This window comes from Callospermophilus lateralis, chromosome 8 (genome assembly GCF_048772815.1).
Source record: "Callospermophilus lateralis isolate mCalLat2 chromosome 8, mCalLat2.hap1, whole genome shotgun sequence".
Lineage (NCBI taxonomy): Eukaryota > Metazoa > Chordata > Mammalia > Rodentia > Sciuridae > Callospermophilus > Callospermophilus lateralis.
Genome location: NC_135312.1, coordinates 37,830,274 through 37,849,996, shown reverse-complemented (window position 1 = coordinate 37,849,996; position 19,723 = coordinate 37,830,274). Strand labels below are relative to the sequence as shown.

The 19,723-nt window shown below is 42.7% G+C and overlaps 3 protein-coding genes across 8 annotated transcripts in view; 1 reads left to right on the top strand and 2 right to left on the bottom strand.

The window, feature by feature from the left end:
* Positions 1–3,341, top strand: part of Fryl (FRY like transcription coactivator) — a 229,476-nt gene extending 226,135 nt beyond the window's left edge. For all 6 annotated transcript variants that reach the window (XM_076864900.1, XM_076864897.1, XM_076864896.2 and 3 more), the window contains 2 exons: positions 456–646; positions 1,294–3,341. In XM_076864900.1, coding sequence (XP_076721015.1) covers positions 456–646; positions 1,294–1,552 — 450 coding nt within the window. In that variant the 3' untranslated portion in view covers positions 1,553–3,341. The remainder of the gene's footprint in view (positions 1–455; positions 647–1,293) is intronic.
* A 2,937-nt stretch (positions 3,342–6,278) lies between these two features.
* Zar1 (zygote arrest 1) lies at positions 6,279–10,284 on the bottom strand. Its single transcript, XM_076865248.1, has 4 exons — positions 9,325–10,284; positions 7,167–7,259; positions 7,011–7,085; positions 6,279–6,422 (listed from the first exon to the last, which is right to left on the bottom strand). Exons 1-4 carry the CDS (start codon positions 10,282–10,284, stop codon positions 6,279–6,281), a joined length of 1,272 nt encoding a protein of 423 aa, XP_076721363.1.
* Positions 10,285–11,622: 1,338 nt separating this feature from the next.
* On the bottom strand, positions 11,623–16,857 carry Slc10a4 (solute carrier family 10 member 4). Its single transcript, XM_076865251.2, has 3 exons — positions 16,262–16,857; positions 15,261–15,471; positions 11,623–12,135 (listed from the first exon to the last, which is right to left on the bottom strand). The coding sequence occupies exons 1-3, from the start codon at positions 16,855–16,857 to the stop codon at positions 11,623–11,625; spliced, it is 1,320 nt and encodes a 439-aa protein (XP_076721366.1).
* Between the last annotated feature and the right edge of the window lie 2,866 nt (positions 16,858–19,723).

Below are 19,723 nucleotides of genomic sequence, written 5' to 3'. Positions count from 1 at the left end.
TCGTGGGTAATGACTTCTCCTTTCCCCTTGGCAGCTGGTGCTAAAGCTCTCATTAGGAAAATGATTTTTTAAAATTGTTAAATCCCTGAAAATATGTGAACATATGTTCGTGCTTTAAAAGTTTAACCAGTGAATTTTATAAAGACTACTGTCAAAGTTTTCATGGTTCTCCCCCATAAATGTTTTTTACTACCCAAATCATAACATGTAATCACGTTAAAATTATCATTCTGTAAGTTACAACTCATTGCTGCTTTGTCAAGAATTTTTAAAGCCTATTCTGTGGCTGGGATTACTTATTCCCACTGAATAGAAAACATGAAATCTTAACTGCCCCTATTCTAAGTTTAACAAATGAGAGAAAACACTTCCCGATCAGGTGTCTCCTCATAGCCAGGTAAATACTTTGTGGTACTGACTATGGGAATGGGTCCCTAAAGGTGTATTTGTTTTAGGTCATCAACATGTCAGAGGAACTTGCCCAACTGGAAAGTATCCTCAAAGAAGCTGAAGCTGCTTCTGAAAATGAAGAAATTGACATTTCCAAAGCTGCACAAACCACTATAGAAACTGCCATTCATTCTCTAATTGAAACTTTGAAAAATAAGGAATTTATATCAGCTGTAGCACAAGTCAAAGCTTTCAGGTAAAATGCGAAAAGATTTAAAGAAAATGTGAAAGGATTTAAAGATAAAGATGCCATTATGTAACTGGACTGGAAATTTATAAAGTTTAGGTTTGGTTCTCGGTTGGATATTTCAATAGCATGTCTTTGTGAAGGGAAAAATCCACGTTTATTTTCAGAAGTTATCACTGAAATGATACCAATTTCAGATTTTTTTTCACTCTCAGGTGGTACTTTGAGTAATATATTTGCTCAAACAATTAAAAACAGGTCACTGAGCTAGGCATCGGGCTTGGTAGTACATACCTGTAATCTCAGCAACTCGGGAGGCTAAGGAAGATCACAGTTAGAAGCCAGCCTCAGCAACTTAGTGAGACCCTGTGTCGAAATAAAATACAAAAGCTGGGGATGTGACTCAGTGGTTAAGTGCCCCAGGATTCAAACCCCAGTACCCAACAAAAAAAAGGCGGTTGGGTGGGGGAGTGGGGATATGGCCCAGTAGTAGAGCATGCCTGGATTCTGTTCCTGGTACTATGGACACACAAAACAGGCTTCGTGTTATTCACCAGGAAGTTTTGTTGTGATATATCAGTATTAACTTAAAATGTAGTTAATCTTAACTAACAATTGTTTGCACCTCAGAATTTAAAAAGAATGTGTGTTTTCAGATCTCTCTGGCCCAATGACATTTTCGGTAGCTGTGAGGATGACCCTGTGCAGACGCTGTTACACATCTATTTTCATCACCAGACACTGGGTCAGACGGGCAGCTTTGCAGTTATAGGCTCCAACCTGGACATGTCAGAAGCCAACTACAAATTAATGGAGCTTAATCTGGAGATAAGAGAGTCTCTACGCATGGTGCAGTCATACCAACTTCTAGCACAGGCCAAACCCATTGGAAATATGGTGAGCACTGGATTCTGAGAAACTTCAAGCATTTTGGAGAGAAACTAAACTGATGATTAAGAATATTAACCAAGCACCTTTTATGAACCCTTGTGATTCACTGATAACTTTCCTGGCAGCATCTACAATTGTAATGTAACTAATGTCAAACTGTATCTGAAGGACAAGAAAATCTAACAGCTGCCAATACCTCCCACAGTAACTGTATGAAGAAGGAATTTTTTAAATTATTTAACCTATGTGAAAAGAAAAGGGCTAAAAGTGATGCATACAAATACATTGCTTTCTGGAGAAAGAAAAGAATTCCAAGAATGTTTGCAATAATGGCCTCTAATACTGAGACATCAGAAAGCAGGTGAAATGAGGCTGAAATCAAGGCTGGTTCATTTTAGCCGAAGACCTGCAAAGCTGCTTGGATTTCTTGCAGCCATCAACATCACCTACAACTGATGCTTAATCACCCAACATGAACATCCAGACCAATATATAGACTTATTTGCAAAAACCATTGATTTTTTTTTCCCCTCAATTTATGGGATAAGGGTTTGGGGTGTTTTGTTTTTTGGTCTGTGTAAGGAATTATGTGTGTGTGAGTTGGGATGTATGGATACGTGATAGTCATATTTTCAAGGTGTGGATGTCTGGTGATAACGTCTCAGAGCATGCCTAAAAGAGCACTGCAAGATTATTTTTGAAGAAATTTTATTTTATTAGATCTAACTCTTCATAGTGTGTAAATGTTAGAACATTTTAATAATATTTTAAAACTGGGCTCTCCCAGTATTTCAAAAAGAAATAATATATCTGTTAACGTTATTGGAATGCTGCTCAGTTCTCTGATCAGTGCTTATGTTACAATTGTTGATAACTAACCAAAGTAGATGCCTGCAGAGACTTTAAAATGTAAAATAAAGATGTATGCTGCCCGTCAGCTATTCTCATTAGAAAAGTTAACTTATTTTACTCCATAATTATTCTAGAAACTGTATAGACTAAACCCAATATTTTCTTGTGTACATTTGTGCCATGCACTGTTATACAAGAATAGGTGTACAAAGCTAGAGGAAAAACTTTGGTCATTGATGGGGGAATATATGGTCTGCAGGCTCTGAAGTCTGCAAAGAGATGCAAACGCATATTTATGTTTATTCAGGACTCACACGTGTCGTGCTAAAGGAACCTGGGACTAGAGGGGAGATGAAAGGCAGCCTGAAGACTACCAAAACACGCAATATACTTACTAAGTCTGTAGCATAACATGAACTGGATTCTCTGTCCTTTTTTAAATAGCATTTTGTAAAAGAAATGAATGTAGTCCCACAACTCCTCTGATTTGAAAGGAACACCTTGTATTTTTTATATGCATCTCTTATCCACTGTGACTATTCTTTTAAACTGGGCTCTGACTACTTCAGAGTTTGGAATGTAGAAATGAAATGCTTAGCTTTGCCTTTTCTTGGGGGTGTGGACCCTGCCAGAAATGTAATTATGCTCAAGTGCATTAATTGAAGGCACTGTGCACGCCGTTGGACTGCTGACTCTAGTTGTTTCCTGTAAAATTCCATAACTGGTCACGGCACATTCATAATCACTGTATTTTTTGACCCTGATAAAAACAATTATTTTAATGGTGTTCTGGTACTGTAAATGGTGTCCTTTAAATTATTTAATAACTTTGGGTGTTGGGGCAGTCAGAGAGGGGGGTGTCCAGAGACACATCACACTTTATATCCTATCTTAACTCTCCCCTATTTTTTTTGCCCTCCTTACATTCTTTTTGTTAAAAATAAAAAACATTGTAGCTGTTGGTTTGTGTGATATTTTGAGAAAGCATGAATGACAATAGTGTGCATCATTTTTACTTTGAAAATTACTTTGAAAAAACTTTCCAAATCTTATCTGCATAATTCGCAAGTGTAATTTTCCTTTTTAAAAAAGAGGGAAAAAAGTAAACTGCCCAGATCAAAACTTTGGAACAGATAAAGTTTGCTTTTCAAATATACTTCTGACACTAATCTAGTAATAATGTAATAAAATCAAATACATTTGCAGAAATCACGATGTAAACAAATTCATTACAATTATCTTTTTGAATTGGATTTTCCTCAAACCTGTGCTTCCTTCTCATTCTCAGAACCTGGAGTTGCATTTATTGACAGAATATATCAAGTATGTAATTTTTTTTCCTACTTTATTCCACTTAGAGCCCAGTTTTTGCTATCTACAACCCTTTGTCGATTAAGTTTATCAATTTTAAATAGTTTATACACACAGCAAAATGAGATCTGGCAGTTTCTTCATGCTATTTTCAAGATAGAAAGCCAAGGACTATTACACAATTTAGAAAATATTTTCTACTTTCAGTGATGTAAAATAGAGGGTGTGGTTACAACCCACAACCTACCCTGAACTGAGGAAATCATTGCATGATTTCTTGGAAAAGACAGAGCCAGGTAAGATCCCCTTGAGGTCTATGAATGATGATTGCTCCTATACCACACCAGCAGAACCTAAATGAAAGAAAATAAAGTATTGGAATCAAAATAGCTTCTTTTACTTTTTTATAATTTTCAAAGTAATCCATGGTTACCCCAGAAAAATGTAGGAAAAACAAAAACTGCAATCACTTTTCTCAATACCCAGAGATAAACATCCTGGAGTATTTCCCTCTAACCTGTTGATCTGGATTAAAACCTATTCACATCTGGGGATGGTGTGCATAAGCTATTGGCAGTGCCTTGTCATTGCTAAGTGTTGTCATCACAATGGAAGTTTGTAATTTTATTCAGCAAGCAAATGCCAGTTAACCCTAAGTAAAACAGACCAACCTTGCTTTTGACTATAAAATAAGGTTGTTACCCTGTTAGGAAAATTAGTGACAGAATTAAACATGAAGAATGACTTGACTACCCCTCTAATTAGCCAGCAAATTTGTGTCTTAGGACTTGTTGCAGGTAGATTTCTATAGTTTACTCCTTCATTCAGCAAAGGGTTTTTGAGCACCTATTATATACCTCTTGCATGCATAGGAGTCAAAGTGAATTTCCTGTCCCTGTACCTATCCCCAACCAGATCAATAGTAACAGAACAAATAAAAGCATACCACCTAACCCACACCTAGGGGGTTCTTATTCACATCTCAACCCCACCATCACTATCTGGTTTCTTCAAGTCTCCTTGTTGACATGTATCTTCTGTGCATCTGGCATGATTTAAGTGTATCTATCATCAGGTCCCATCATTCCTATTATACCTTTAAAACTTTAAACTCGATTACTCCTAATAATTAGACAAGGACAGTCCTCTTGAACAGAGCCTGAAAAGCCCTCCTAGTCTGGTCCTGATAATTGTATTTACTATCACATCCCCTAGAATATCCTGCCACTGTGGCCTCTTTTTGGTTTTCTTTTGCACATGCTGCCCTAGCATGAAAGGCATCTCCTCCTCTGACCAACTCGGCTTCAATTCAGCGGAAGCATGGATCCTTTATACCAGCCTTCCCTCACCTGCATCAGATCCCTTTTACAGGCACTTAACTGAAGCTTTATCATATGTCAGAACCTTCTTTTTGCATTTGTTAAAAATGGACATTTACCCCTGGAGGGTAAACTCCATGAGGATGTATGCTCCATCTGGCTGGCTTTCAGTACTCAGCATAGGGCTGACTGAAGCAGCGATACACGCTTAAATTCCATCAACACCAACCAGGAGGCTCGATGAAAACTTCAAGTAGTACTTTAGTAGGAACAGGCCCAGAACTCTACTTAAGCAGCTATATGGATGGATGCAGGTGGGGCCTTTCCCCTTGATAAAAGGGTGACCTCAAACTAACCTTAGGCTTTTAATTCCTTTGGTTATATACCAGTGTCCAAGATATTAATAGATTGACTTCCACAACCCTTCTCAGGTAATAAGGGTTAATTGTAAATGGGATGTTTAGCACATTGGAAAGAGACATAATGAGGCACCTAGTTCCAACTGTGAAGTTTCTGTAATCACTAGGCCAACAGCCCCAGCTTCAGTTTCATTAGAGGAACCTCTAGCTCTAAGCTCAGTGCCATGCACAACTAGGAGAGATCTGCCAGTGGGCCTCCATGTTCTTGTACAGATCCTTTAAGAAAGCTATCAGGTTCAGTTAAGTGTTTAGATCCCCATTCTAACTAGGGGAAATTCAGTAACAACTAATGCTCGAGTCAGTCTTTAGGAGAACTGCTTTCTTAAAAAGCTTGTTACCACCCGAAGGCCACCTGCTGAATTCATTACTTAGCTCCCACCCCCCCACACACACACTTTTGTTCTCACTTTGAGCTACCTCCCAGACTCCTCAGCCTCCTCTTGCCCTAAAGAATGCTTATTTTAATGGTTAGAAGGCATTGCTTTTGAAGTTCAATTAACTTTCTTAAAAGCTTCAGTCCCACACACCAAAGCAGATCTCATGTCTACAAATCCCTCCACAGTAAGTGCCTGGGACCTAACTGCCTGCCCCACTATATGCCATCCACACGGTTTACAAAGTTAAGGTGACAGGCCCAAACTGGTAGCAAGAGACAAGCTCGCCAACTTTATTGAGACAGATTTTTATGCAATTGTTGAACTGTTTTTGCAATACCTTTATTTTGAAGGCTTCATCAAAATACACTGCCTTTCATCAAGTATTTTGAGGAGGGAGAGGTAGAAAGGAGCCTGAGAAAAGCTCACATGCCAACTCCATTAGCACACATTCAGAAGAACTTTTTTTCATTCACTAAATGATATATTTGAAGCTGAAAGTGCTGTCGCAGGACAGGCGTTTGCCTTTGCATCTCCCGCACAAGTCTTGACGATGGGGGCGTTTGGGGTCCACGTGGCGAAGTCTTATTGGGCAGGAACATCTAGTTTTCTTACAACTCTGAAAAACCAGAGAGAAGCACATATAGGTAAGTCCTGGAAACTCGCCAAGGGCTTGAGTTTTCCAGTCCATTCAAATAACTTCCTGACCATGCTAAGCAAGGTCCCTGATAATTCTCTAATTTTGTCCCAGTCTATACCCCTCAGCAAATGATGGGGTTAGGACACCATAGTGGTGCCATGGTACAGTGAATTCGGTTATCATGAAGTTTCTCCCTGTTTAAACTCTCAGGTAAGACAAACTGAACTCCTCTGCTTATACTAAATACTTTGGCTTGAATATGCTTACTAAGAAGCATCTGGGGAGAACAGTCATTTACTACCTCTAGTAGAAAGTTGTTCTGTTTTTCAGTTTGCCTTCTCTTACTGAGTAGAACTTAAGGCAAGCATTCTTCCATACTGCGAGTAAGGTAACAGGTTCAAAAGAGTCTACCATTACTAAGTTTTGCAAGGACAAAAGAAAGCTAAAGCCCAGGCCCTGCAAAACCTAAAATCACTGGGAGCCTAGTTTCATTTAGGAAACACATTCAAGAAGGTATATTAACAAGCCTCTAACTACCTAGTTCAGACACAAAGTGCAAACACTTACTTGGCAGGTGATATCTTCCACTCGGTAAGGGTTGTAAGACTTCTGACAAGTTCTGCAAAACTGTTTGAAGTAAACCTGTGATGAGATGGAGGATACACTTGAAAAAGCCTCTCAACACTTCCCGGAGAAGGTGCCACTTACAATGATGTCCCTTACCTTGCTGGTGCCCTGTACACACCACACATACGCACTCTCCCATCGGATGTTGCAGTCCTTGCAATGGTAATAGCCATATTTCTGTTCTAAGAACTAAACAGAATATTAGAGTTTAACCAACATGACATCTGAATTACCTTATTTCGGAAACTGAGAAAGATCTATTTGGTACTAAAAACTGGCAATTTCATTCCAGATCACAGAGGAAAGTAGAATGGGGTTTGGCTAAGCCTCCACAATATAGTAAATGAGCTAACAGCTTAGTCAAACAAATAATGAATGGGCCCCAGACAGTTTATATACCAGATTAGTTTGGCTCACAAGGTTGTTTAACAAATAAGGTATCTTTCTTCCAACAGGCAAGGGAAAAGTCAGTTGTCTGAAGCTTGCAATTTTATATTTATGTTATATATAATATATATTATACATTATATGTATAATATATATTATATAATATACATAAATTTTTGTTGGTGGTGGACACAATATCTATTTTTACGTAGTGCTGAGGATCGAACCCAGTGCCTCGAGCATGCCAGGCCAGTGCGCTACTACTTGAGCCATATCCCCAGCCCCTGCAATTAAGTAGGCTTTTTCCTCTATTAAGTCTAATCTTAGACCACACACAGTTGAGTCAGGCATAATGGCACACACCTGTAGTCCCTACAGACTCAAGGAGGTGGAGGAAGGACTGCAATTTTAAAAGTTTGAGCCCAGCCTTAGCAACTTAGGCCCTAAACAAACTTAATGAGACTGTCTCAGGGTTGTTTTTATTTAAAAAAAAAAAAAAAAAAGGGCTGAGTATGTAGTTCAGTGTTAAAATGACCCTTGGCTCAATCGTCAATACAGAAAAAAATTTTTTGAAAGTTAAAGATTGAAAATAAAGCGTTCACCCCAGATGAAGTGGTTTCCTTCATAGAGCAGTGCTATTCCTCTGTAAGCACACAGTTCACTTAGTATTGTCCTATTCTTAAGCTTTCCTTCTCCCCTCCCAATGAGAAACCAGTTATGACCAAGTTTTAAAGGCCTTTAAACCTAGTAGGCACTTTGGAGTATTTAATGCAGTTTCACAGACAACCCACTTGATTCCCTCCCTCCAGGTAGCTCACCCCCTAACATCTACAGTCCTGAGATGACTGTGGACAAGGCTAAAGAACTCCTTACGACCCCTTGCTGTCTCCTGCTTTTACACTTACCCTGGGTTATAAATGCCTTCCAAGAGTCCAGCCCTTTAGGGCTCAGGTTAAGGATCTCTCAGGCATTAACAAGGGACAGCAAGAGTTCTCCGCAACGCTAGATTTTATAATGGGGTGGAGTTTGGTTTGTTTTTTTTTTTTTTTTTTTTTTTTTTGGGGGGGGGGTACAGCAGTACTGGGATTTGAACCCATGACCTTAAGCATGCTAGGCAAGCAAGAGTCAAACTTGGTGCAGCCTGTAATTTCAGTGATTCGGGAGGCTGAGGTGTGAGGATGGAAAGTTCAAGGCCAGTCTCAGTAATTTAGCAAAGATTTGTTTCAATAAAAATTTGAAAGGGCTGGGGACCCTAGTTCTGTGGCAAAGTGCCCCTGGGTTCCATTCCCAGTACCAAACAAAAATGAAAGCAAGGCAAGTTCCTACATGAGGTACTTTAGAAATTCCAGTTTCCAGCAGACTGTTAGTTTGGGAAATGGAGGTAAGAATCAGGGGATAGGAGATTAGTGGCCTGTTAAGGGTTTTGCCACGTGTAGTGGATAAATAGAAGGATGCTAGGGAATCTTGCCAGCAAGTTTGCCTTCGGATTTCTGCAGTTTATGTGCCTATTTTCAGTCATCCGGAAACATGGTGCAGAGTGCACAACGTGCCCAACAGATGTTTATAATGCAAATGTGATCAGAGTTAAGAATGTCAAGAAGGCATCTCCCTGGCCAGCTTGGTGGAGCCGGTGTCTTACAGTCACCGCGGAATAAATCGGGCTCCACTCGGTTTGATCCTACTGTTGAGGAGAGAACACACCTCAGAGGCTGCGAAATGCACAATGATGTGGCCTCATGTTTAAGAAAGTGTGGTATCTCCACGTGTCCCGAGCAGCCCCGGCCAGGTACCAGGAAAAGACGCCCCACCGCCCACCAGGCTCCCCTTGGCCCTAGCCCGCTTTCCCGCCCCCTCCCCCAGGCCTTACCTGGAAGCGTAGGCGCACCTTGCCAGGCTCAGAGCTCGGCAGCGACGACCTCTCGCACGCGGCGGTGGTCTCCCCGCCATCCTGAGCCTTCCCCGCCGCCGGGGTCAGCTCCGGACTCCTTGGCGAGGGCTGCGGGGCCGCCTTGCGGTCACCGGCTTCCCGCGGCGGCAGCCTGGGCCGGTGGATCAGCTGCTCCCAGGACGCCCCCGCCGTGGCCTGGGCCTCGTCGTCGTCCTCCTCCTCGGATCGCCGGCGTTGGGACGCCTTCCTCGCCGACACCTCTCCCTCCTCCCGGCCTTGGGGCTTCGCGGGTGATGGCTCTCGCTCTTCCTCGGTTGCCTCGGGGCTCTGCTCGCCCACCGCGGCTTCAGCCCCCTCCAGGAAAGCGGTGAGGCGGCGGGAGACCACCGGCGAGTACACCGCGACGGTGCGCGGAAAGCGCACCGGCCGCAAGGCGCCGCTCTGGGGGCTGCCCTGCTCCGGGCCCCGGCGGGTAGGCTGAGGGGAAGATGGGTCGCCTCCCGCCGGGCCCTCGGAGCCGGGGCTGGACGCTGGGCCGGGGTCCCGGGGCCTGCGCAGCAGCGTGCGCCGCCCCAGCGAGCACTGCACCGAGGCGTCGCAGCGCGGATTCACCTGCACCGCCACGTCGCGGCTGCTGGTTCTGCGCGGGCGCAAGCCCTGGCTCACCTGCGACAGGAGGGCCATGAGCTGCGCCCGCTGGTAGCTGTCGAAATACTCGGCGGCCGTCAGCTGCCCGTAGCCGGGAAAGGACGACGAGGCCGCCCCTGCCGCGAAAGAGGATGAGGCGGCGGCGACGGGAGGGCAGCCTCCGCCGCGGAGCCGCCAGCCATCCCCGCCCGCCGCGCCCTTGCCCTTGGAAGCCGCCGGGTAAGGGTACGCGTAGGGGGCGCACGCCGGGTACATGTAAGCCTCCAGCACCTCATCCCCCAAGGCAGCCATAAACGCGGCCCAGCTGCTCCCGCCTGCAGCCGCGCCCTAAATAGGCGGCTCGCCGGGGCGGCCCGGCGGAGGCGGGAGAGGCTCCCAGCCTCTCGCCGCGCTGCGCCGCCCTCCGTGCCCTTCCAGCCGCAGCGTCCAGTCCCCACGTTCCCGTGGATGGGGCCCCTCCCCGACTTGCTCCACACGAAATTTCTCTACACGCCGAGGTCTACACCTTTGGATGATCCCGAAAGAGGGCTTTCTTTGCGATCGAAGTACTGATTTGTAAGTGAACATGCCAAGGCGAGAATTCCAACAAGAGAAAACTATCCCTGGGATTAGCTGAACCAGGTGGTCCTCATACCCTGATGATTTCAGGTGTCCGTGCCGCTCAGGGAGACGAGGCCAAGCGGTGCCTCTATGACAGTGAGCAAAATGCCCAGGTTTGAAAACTGCTTTGGGTCTATTATCTCGGATTATAGTTTAATTTTCATGGAGCTTCCCGGAGACATCTACCCACTGAGCCCTTTGGGTGCATATCCGAGGAAGTACCCTAGGACATGTAAATCTAGTTTAATTGTCTTCTCCCCTGGAGCACGTGCCCTCACCCCCATCCATGGTCACCAGGAGGTGCCAGCTTGCTCTTCTCCAGGGTAGATAGATAGTAGTTCTGCAAAACCTAACAAAAGTTTCCTAACAAAACCATCCCTCCAAAGATCAATTTATCTGGAATATGTTTACATAAATGCAGAAGACCAATTGGAAAGAAAAAGACTTATTGGCATAAAAATGTTGGTGCTTCATTACCAATAGATATCAGATCAAGTAATCAAATACATGAATGTAGTTTTCTCTGAGTTGATACTGGTTTGACAATAAAATACTATATTTCACTGTTTCATTAACCTGGTTTGCACTTTTCTGAGTACAGGTCAAAATTCAACATTGTCAGGTATTTATAAGTTGAGCAAAACACTTTTTTGTCTTAGTTACATTAAACTTAATTATACTTTACAGATAGCTTGTTTTTACTCATGTAAAATAGTGCACCAAAATTCTACACTTACAAACCTTGTTTTCTGTGAAGCAGTATTGAAATTGGTAACAGTGAAAATCAAAAAGCACGTTTAACCAAATAAGATGTCACTTTAGCTGACCAGGTGCAAGTTAAATTACAACACTGATTAGTAATTTACTAAAACACTTGGTTAATACACCAATGCAGCTTTACAATGTTTTAAAACTGTTACATGTAATGTGAACCAATTGTTATCCTTTATATAAACCATATGTACTACCACAGGCCATAAATATGAAGTAATATTTCAGCAAAACTGAAGCTCCTGTGTATCTTCACGTTTAGAGAGAAGTCTGGGTAGGTTCCATCATTATTATATTATCAGCTTTCACTGTGCCATAGGAGGTGTCTGCCATTTCCTCTTCTTTCAGTTTCTTATAAGAAATATCTGTGTCTTCATCTTCATCTAGAGGATCTCGCTTGTGCAATATTTCACTTCCATACATTTTGTATATTAAAACAAAAATCCCTGCTTCTGCAGACTGGAAGAGGGCATAAAGCAAGGGAAACATGTACATGCTTCCTATGAAGCGTGGTGGAAAGGCCAGTTTTAGAATGGCAGTACAGAGCTGCACATTCTGACTGCCTGTTTCCAGACACACAGTCCTCTTGCAGTTGGGTGGAAGATGGAAGAGAGTAGCTAAGCCATAGCCTGAGGCGTACCCAGCCAAAGGCATAAAAATGGCTACCACGTAAACAGCTGCAGGGATACTTGCCAGCAGTTCCGGTCCTAACATAGTGCCAGTCAGTATGAAAAGGACCACCAGAGTCACTAGCAGAGACCACAGGGAAACCTAGTAATAGAAAACGGATACACAATCAGCAATAAGATTGTTGAAGAGGAATTCAGGCCAGAGAATCCTAAGTTCTTAGAAAAAGACATGCAAATAGTTCGACCTCCCCCACAAAATAAGATCTGAAGATGGATACCTCACCTCTTCCGGAGGCCTCAGATCCATGTTGGATAGCTCTAATTATTTGGAGGCCTGTCATGTTGAGTGACAATTTGACTTCTGTATCCTCTGGTCATTGCTTTGGACAGGCCCTCAGGAGCAACCTAACACCAGTCTACTCTGTCTCAAAAATAGTGCTTCCAAAGTTTTTAAACCAGTTATCAGACAAGGCTAACTCTTCTCCCAGCGGAATGTCCCTGCTCCCCAGCCTCTATCACATAACTTTGTTTTGTTGTCCTTTCTAACTGCTCTGAATGTGCATTTATGTATGTGGCTCTTAAAGATATTCGTTAACATTGAGGCTTATACCCCACCACTGACGAAGGGTATATAGTGGACAAGTGATGTTTACTCCATGTTTCCCATATGAAATTAATTCTCATTCACACATGAGATAAAAGGCTATTAATAGTCACAACAAAAATTCACTTTGTGATATTTTAAATCTTTAAAATATATCACAGAGGATTATTAACAATATTGAAACTGCGATCAACTCTTAGATCATGTAAGACAAAATGTAAATATAAGATGCCAGGAATCCTTTGCAATTTTGTAACTCCCTTCTAATTTGTTCATGAGAAACATCCCATCTGTAAGTCTAATGATCCTTATAATTATTATAGATGCTTATAATTATTGTAATAGATATGTTTTAGATATAGTACTACTGACTGTATAAAACATGTCATCTGAATGTTCTGACTGTACATTTCACTCATTCAAGTGAAACAGTCTGTGTAAATAGTATGGTAGAAACCTAAAAATTCCTCCCTTAGTTCCCCTTCAGACTCTAGTTAACTTGTTTTCTCTTATGGAGGCAGAAATAACCATCTAGGAAGAGGAGCTAACTGTTGCCTCTGCTCTCTGTACATCTAGAAGGAAGCCCTTTTGATATTTTGGGATTGTCATATACTTTATGTTCTTTACATTTTTATTTAAAATCTATCTAGGTTGGTTAAAAATTCTACCTTAAAATTCTACAGAAGGCTGAAATAACTAGTGTACAAGGTGTGCATATTACACATGTACAATTAGCAGAAACCAAACTTCACAAATCAAAACTTGTATTAGTTTTCAAAGTGTGTCACAATAAGAGCATTGACAGGAGATCTGATTCTTCCTTTTGAAAATATTGGCCCCCAAATTCCCTTAGACTGTTTAAAATCATTGGGTAAGCATTGAGATTGAGATCATATGCTCATTCTAAAATGTCTGCAAACATATAACAAGTATATGAACCATGTCTTAATAGTATGCTAATTAAATAGGGATAGGCTAACCTTAAATGCAAAGTCAGCCAATCTTACGGGATTATTTATTATTTAAATATATTTTTTCCTGTTTTTAATGTATAAATGGTTCACATGTACTTTCTCTTAGAACTCCTAAAGCTTTGTTGTTGTTTTGTTTTTTAATTGCAGGAGTGCTTTTCCCCTGATCTACATCTTCAGCCCTTTTTTGTTCCTAATTTTGAGACAGGGCTTCTCTAACTTGCCCAGGCTGGCCTTGACTGTGTGATCCTCCTGCTTCAGCCTCCTGAGTAGCCAAGATTTCAGGAATGCACCACTGCACAGGGCAGAATTCCTAAAGTTTATACCAAATGCCACTGTATTGATAACAGTAGCGTACTGATTAAGCCTAATAAGTTCTTAATGCATCTCTAGATCACCTATGAATATGTAATATCAAATATGTATAAATATATATATACACAAATTCACACATATGTATTATGTTCACATATGCATGTTTATTATGGAGAAGGATTTCTTTTACTTAAGGATAGATTTATATATAGAAAAGAACCATCTATTTTTCATATTAATAAAATGTTGGACTGTATAATCAGATTAGAAAATAATGAGTAAAATAAAAAAGGTTATATCTTCTTAAATGTACATAATTGAAACACTGAAATGGCTCTTTTCATTTGAAGGAATTTGTCTCCGTATTTTATAGTAATAATACATTTTATCTTACTAACTTTCAACAATGAACACCCTGTTCATAGTTTACTTGTTTTTTTTTTACTACTTTTGAGTATTCAAAAATAGTTTAATTTACAAATATTTAATTTTTCTCCATTCAATGATCAGAAATACTGTGAATAAAACCATGTTTTTAAAAAATAAAGCATCACTGGCAATTTTGCACAAAATACTAGCAATCCCCCAATCATTTCGCTAGCTTTAGAAACCATATAAAATAATGCAATGGGGAACAAGAAACACCCAAATTTAGTAATGGCAACATAGTCTACATTATCCAGGACCCAAATTCATTTTGTTTTTTAAGGCCAATACTTTTACTTATTGTATTATATTGCCACAATATAATTTTTCAATTACTTTTAGTCTTGTGTCAACTTTTTAAAAATTTTAAGCTGTACATGGACACAATACCTTTATTTTATTTATTTTTATGTGGTGCTGAGGATTGAACCCAGTGCCTCATGTGTGCTAGGCAAGCACTCTACCACTGAGCCACAACCCCAGCCCATATCAACTTATTTTTAACGTAACATTTTAAAGCAGCCTACAACAGGGTTTCTCAGAATTAAAGTTCCACTTTTGAAAATATAGCAATTTTTTAAAAATACTGCACAAATTATATTAAAGTAATTTCATTTAACCTGTTTTGAAGTTTAGTAGTGTATGATTAGTGGAAAATGTTGCTATTTAATTACACTGTCATCTCCCACCCCTGACTCCCCACCCCCCACATGAGTACTGCTAGATCTCTTATACTATTTTTTTTGTCTTAATTTGAGCTATATCATTCCAGGAACTCCAAAAGGTGGAGATAATCTTTGGGCATAAACTTTTTTTAAAAAAAGTTTATCCATGCAAATCCCACCAAGTCCTTTTCTTCCTTTCCCTTCTTTCCCAAACTTCCTATCATTTCAGTCACCCATCAAGACCAAGAAGTCTCCAGGTGAGTACAGTAGGGAAGAGGGATCTTACCTTCACAATGTAGTCAGCCACACGGTTATATTTGTAGCGAATGAAGACTCCCAGCCCAATAGGAATGAGTGTGCTGCAAAGAGTGAGGGTCACCGCCCCTAAGGGTAGTAACTGCACCAGAGGAGTGTTGATCCAAGCCCGGCTATAGATCCACAGGCAGAGGGGCATCAAGACCAGGGCCAGAAGTGTAGAGGAGATGGTCATGATGATGCTGCAGAAAAGGGAATGAACAGAAGTCAAAATTGGCTTAGAGCCAAACACACACACACACACAGCAGAGCAGTTTCTTGCATGTTGGGTAGAGGGAGAAAGGTAGGACAGCAAGTTCTCTGGGTTGAGGTCTGGATAGAATCTACTTAATGGGAGAATAGTGCCAAAAGAATGTAGCATGTCTAAACCCAAAGGAAACATGAACAAGAGGTAGAAACCACAACAAAAAGTCAGGACTGTTGCTCTGGGCTTTATAAGCCAGTTGAGTATGGATGCTTTTGAGGACAAGGGGCATTTTTTTTTTTTTCTTTTAATCCTTCCAAGTACCCTGCAATGTTAGCCGTGGTAAAGCAGCTGGATGCTACTTGTTGGATTAAACTCAATTAGGTGGCACTGTATATGAGATTACTTTCTTTATTGGGCCAAGAGCCCTAATTTGCTTTAACATTTCCGGCGAGTCCTAGCTTCAGACTTCCCCCTTCTCTTTGTCTTCCAGTGGCCAAAGACCTGTGCTGGCAGCCCGGCATTTAGGGAGGGTGGTCAGAGTGCTGAAGGGCCTGCGCTGTAGGTGGAAGGTGAAATCCCAGGACCTCCCAGTAGCTCGGTCTAGACCCTAAATCGTCCCCACTGCCACATAACAGCTTCGCGCCCACCCCATCTTCTCCCCTTTCTGCCTTCCTTCTCCAAGCCTCTTTCCAGCCGCCTCCACTTCCTCTCTCCGTCGTTTTGAACCCTTGGCTGTGAACGCGGCCGCCTGGGATGAGAAAGATGGCTAAGGAGCAGAACCCTACCTGAGGTTCATGTCGCCGTCAACCAGCAGGGACATGAGATTGGAGAGATTTCCGCCGGGACAGCATCCACACAGAAGCACCGCCACGGCAGCCACCTCGTCCAGCTTGAAGACGAGGGCCAGCAGAAAGGCCAGCAACGGCAAGAAGCCGAACTGGCAGAGCGCGGCCAGCAGCGCGCCCACGGGCCGGCGGACGTGCGCCCCGAAGTGGTTCACGTCCACGGTGCAGCCCAGGCCCAGCATGGTGATGCACAGGGCGGCGCCCACGAACACATTCAGCCCGTGGTTCAGCGGCGTGTCCCAGAACGGGGGCTCGTGGGGGACCCAAGGCCGGGGAAACGGGGAAGGGCCCTGGCTCTCGGCGCCGCCCGCGAAGCTGCTGGTCGTGGGCTCCGGGCTTGGGGTAGGGCCCGGGCTGAAGCTAACGCTCGGACCTGGCCCCAGACTGAGCCCGGGGCTGGGGCCGGGGCTTGAGGCGGGAGCGAAGGGGAAGTCCGTGCCGGGACTCGGGCTGCTGGCATTAGGCGACAGAGTGTAGTTGTCCGGCAGCAGAGAGGACGGGGCGAAGAGCAGGGTTGCGTTGTCGGAGCCGTCCATGGCGCTGTCGGCGGGAGGCCGCAGGTCTGCGGAGGTCTGTCCCCTCCCGTCGCGAGCGCCTCCCTCTGTCCTTCGGTCGCCGACGCCGTCCGTGGGTCTGTCGGTGGTCCGCAGCGACACCAGCTAGGCTCGGTGCCAAGCCTCAGCCGCGCGCCGCTGACGTCCTGGGCGGCGTCGGTGCGGCTGTCCGGCTCTCGGCTCCCGGGTGTGCCGCCGCCCCGGCTGCCACTTAAGACAGCGCAGCCCCCGAGGTGGACCCAGCGCGGCGCGCGGCTGCCAGCGCCCAGCGCCCCGAGGCCCCGCCCCGCCGCCCAGTCCCCTCCTTTTAATCACCACTAAGTGGTTCTGTGAGAGTGTAGCCAGGGGCGGAACAAAGACCTGACAAAGGACAAGAAGAGAAAAAACCGGGCCTGGCAGGCGATCAAGTTCTCTGATGGGCTCTGCCTCTTTTTTCTTTTTGTTAAAAAAAAAAAAAAAAAAAAAATTAAAATTGCTTTTTCTGATCTATAAAAACATGAAAGTTGTACATATTAATGTTTGATACATGTACACATCGAGGAAGGTTTAAATCATGTTAAACCATCTCACTTATTCTTTATGATGAAAACATTCAGAATAATATCTTCTAGCTTTTAAAATACTCAGTACATAATGGCTATCTACAATCACCCTACTGTGCAATAACACATCCAAAACTGCCTTTTTGACAATGAAATCAGGAGAGCCAGACGCTTAAAGTGGAAATAAAAAGAAAGAGGGAAAGAAAGCTCTTCTATGCACACGCATAAACCGAGCGCGGAAACTATTTAAACAGCCTACAGCCTTAAGCATCAAGAGAGGCGCCTGACTTAGTTTAGAGCGATTCTCTGTCAGCATAACAAGAGATCCAACTTGATTTTACAAACAATTTTTAAAATGATTTTTATGTTCAGTCTTAAAGTAAGAAGTAAGAAGAATGCTAGTGGTTTTTGTTTTTTGTTTTTTGTTTTTTGTTTTTTTTTTGAGCCAGGCACTGTGAAAGCACGTTTGCATTATTTTTATCTGATTCTCACAGCAAACCATGAGATAGATACCTTTCCTACAAGCTCGATTTGTTAAAAACATTTTTAAATTCTCAATTGACACATTATTTGTACATATTTATGGGCTACAGTGTGACATTTGAATACATGTGTAAAACGTAATGATCACATCAGGGCAATTGGTAGGAAGATCACCTCAGGCATTTATCATTTTTTCGTACTGGAAGCCTTCAAAGTCCTCTCTACTAGTATTTTGAGATACTCAATCATGGGTTGTCAACCATAGTTATTCTGCTGTGACAAGCTTAACTTTTCCAATGGAGAAATCTCAGGGTCAGAGACATCTCAGCCTCATCAACCACACCTGTAAGTTACCTGGGCAAATCTGTATTGTGATGTGTCCTTAAAAAAAAAAAAAGTCCCCATGAAAAATGTGTGTTTAGGGAGTTATTGGCAGTTGGGGAGAAGATATTCCAGTGACTACAGATTTATGAAGTAAAGTCCTGGCACTGGGATTAAAGGACTGAGAAGAAATGAAGTGCTGAGATTTCCTGCTTCAGGCAGGTTTATCCCAAAACAAATCAAATTCAGAGTTCTTAGGGATGGAGACTCAACAGCCCGTGGTCAGTTACCCCATACATATAGAAGGAAAAGAGCTTCTCTGCATGCTATGGAGGTGGTGTCTCCTGAGGAGGCGTTGAGCTCTCTGGAGTGACCAAAACCATTGCAGCCAGTTGAGTTGTGAAAACCAACAGGAGAATGTCTAGGCTGAACTCACCCCTCAGGCTTAGACCTGAGTGGAGCCAAGACAGAGTGAATTCTTCTTCCTAAAGACTGTTCTCTTCCTTGATGCAGAAGTCATTGGGTGACTTTCATTTCCCAATGATGGAGAGAGCCCAGGTGCTTGCATTTCCTCTCAAATCTCATGAAAATGGCAGAGAATATAAAAAATTAGATTAAATTCACACCATATGGCACTCTTAATCACACATAATTCATTTCTTCCTCATTAGACTATAAATTCCATGAGGCAGGACTTATACAAGCATGTAGAAAAACAATGTATCCTTACGCTTTTACAAAATACCAAATCCCAGGAAATAATGCAGTAACATCTTAGAGTTTTGAAGGAAATGGATCATGACAAAAAAAAAATCCTAAGTTTTCATTTAGGCTTTTGTAGGTAAAGGAGAGATATTCAGATATACAATGAAAGATGCTACCCACATGTTGGGACAGCAGAGAACCCACCTGGAGAAACAGACAAGGAGGAGGTCCTTTGGGGCTTTGCTATAGTTTGGATCTTGAATGTTCCCCAAAGGCACATATGTTAAAGGCTTGATCCTCAAGGTAGCACCATCTTTTTTTTTTTTTTTTTTTTTTTTTAGTACTGAGAATAAAACCTCAGGGTGCTCTTGAACTTAGTGAATTTCACCCCCAGATCTTTTTTTATATGATTTTGAGACAGGGTCTCATAATGCTCAGGCTGGCCCTGAATTTGCAATTGTCCTGTTTCACACACCAGAGTAGCTGGGATTTTAGGTACGAACCATTGAGCCTGGTCAGGGTAGCACTACCGGGAGGTTGTGGAATATTTAAGAGGTGAGGTTCACTGGGAAGTCTAGGTCATTTGGGTTGTGCCCTCAAAAGGGATTGTGGGACCCCCAGCTTCCTCTTCACTCCTTTTTGTTTCCTAGCCACAAGGTATAATTTTTGCTCTTCTAAGTGCTCCTTTCATGATGTGCTGCCACACCGCAGTCCCAAAAGCAATGGTGCCAATCAGTCATGGGCTGCAACCTCCAAAACTATGAAACAAAATAAACATTTTCTCTTTGTAAGTTGAT

What these genes read in the sequence shown, in the direction of transcription:
- Zar1 (XM_076865248.1), bottom strand. Translation starts at nt 10,284, where the DNA reads ATGGCTGCCTTGGGGGATGAGGTGCTGGAGGCTTACATGTACCCGGCG. An exon ending in GTGTACAGGGCACCAGCAAG is followed by an intron (nt 7,086 to 7,166) that starts GTAAGGGACATC and finishes ATCTCATCACAG; the next exon opens with GTTTACTTCAAACAGTTTTG. An exon ending in TGGAAGATATCACCTGCCAA is followed by an intron (nt 6,423 to 7,010) that starts GTAAGTGTTTGC and finishes CTGGTTTTTCAG; the next exon opens with AGTTGTAAGAAAACTAGATG.
- Slc10a4 (XM_076865251.2), bottom strand. Translation starts at nt 16,857, where the DNA reads ATGGACGGCTCCGACAACGCAACCCTGCTCTTCGCCCCGTCCTCTCTG. An exon ending in GACGGCGACATGAACCTCAG is followed by an intron (nt 15,472 to 16,261) that starts GTAGGGTTCTGC and finishes CCTTTTCTGCAG; the next exon opens with CATCATCATGACCATCTCCT. An exon ending in TGGCTGACTACATTGTGAAG is followed by an intron (nt 12,136 to 15,260) that starts GTAAGATCCCTC and finishes TTCTATTACTAG; the next exon opens with GTTTCCCTGTGGTCTCTGCT.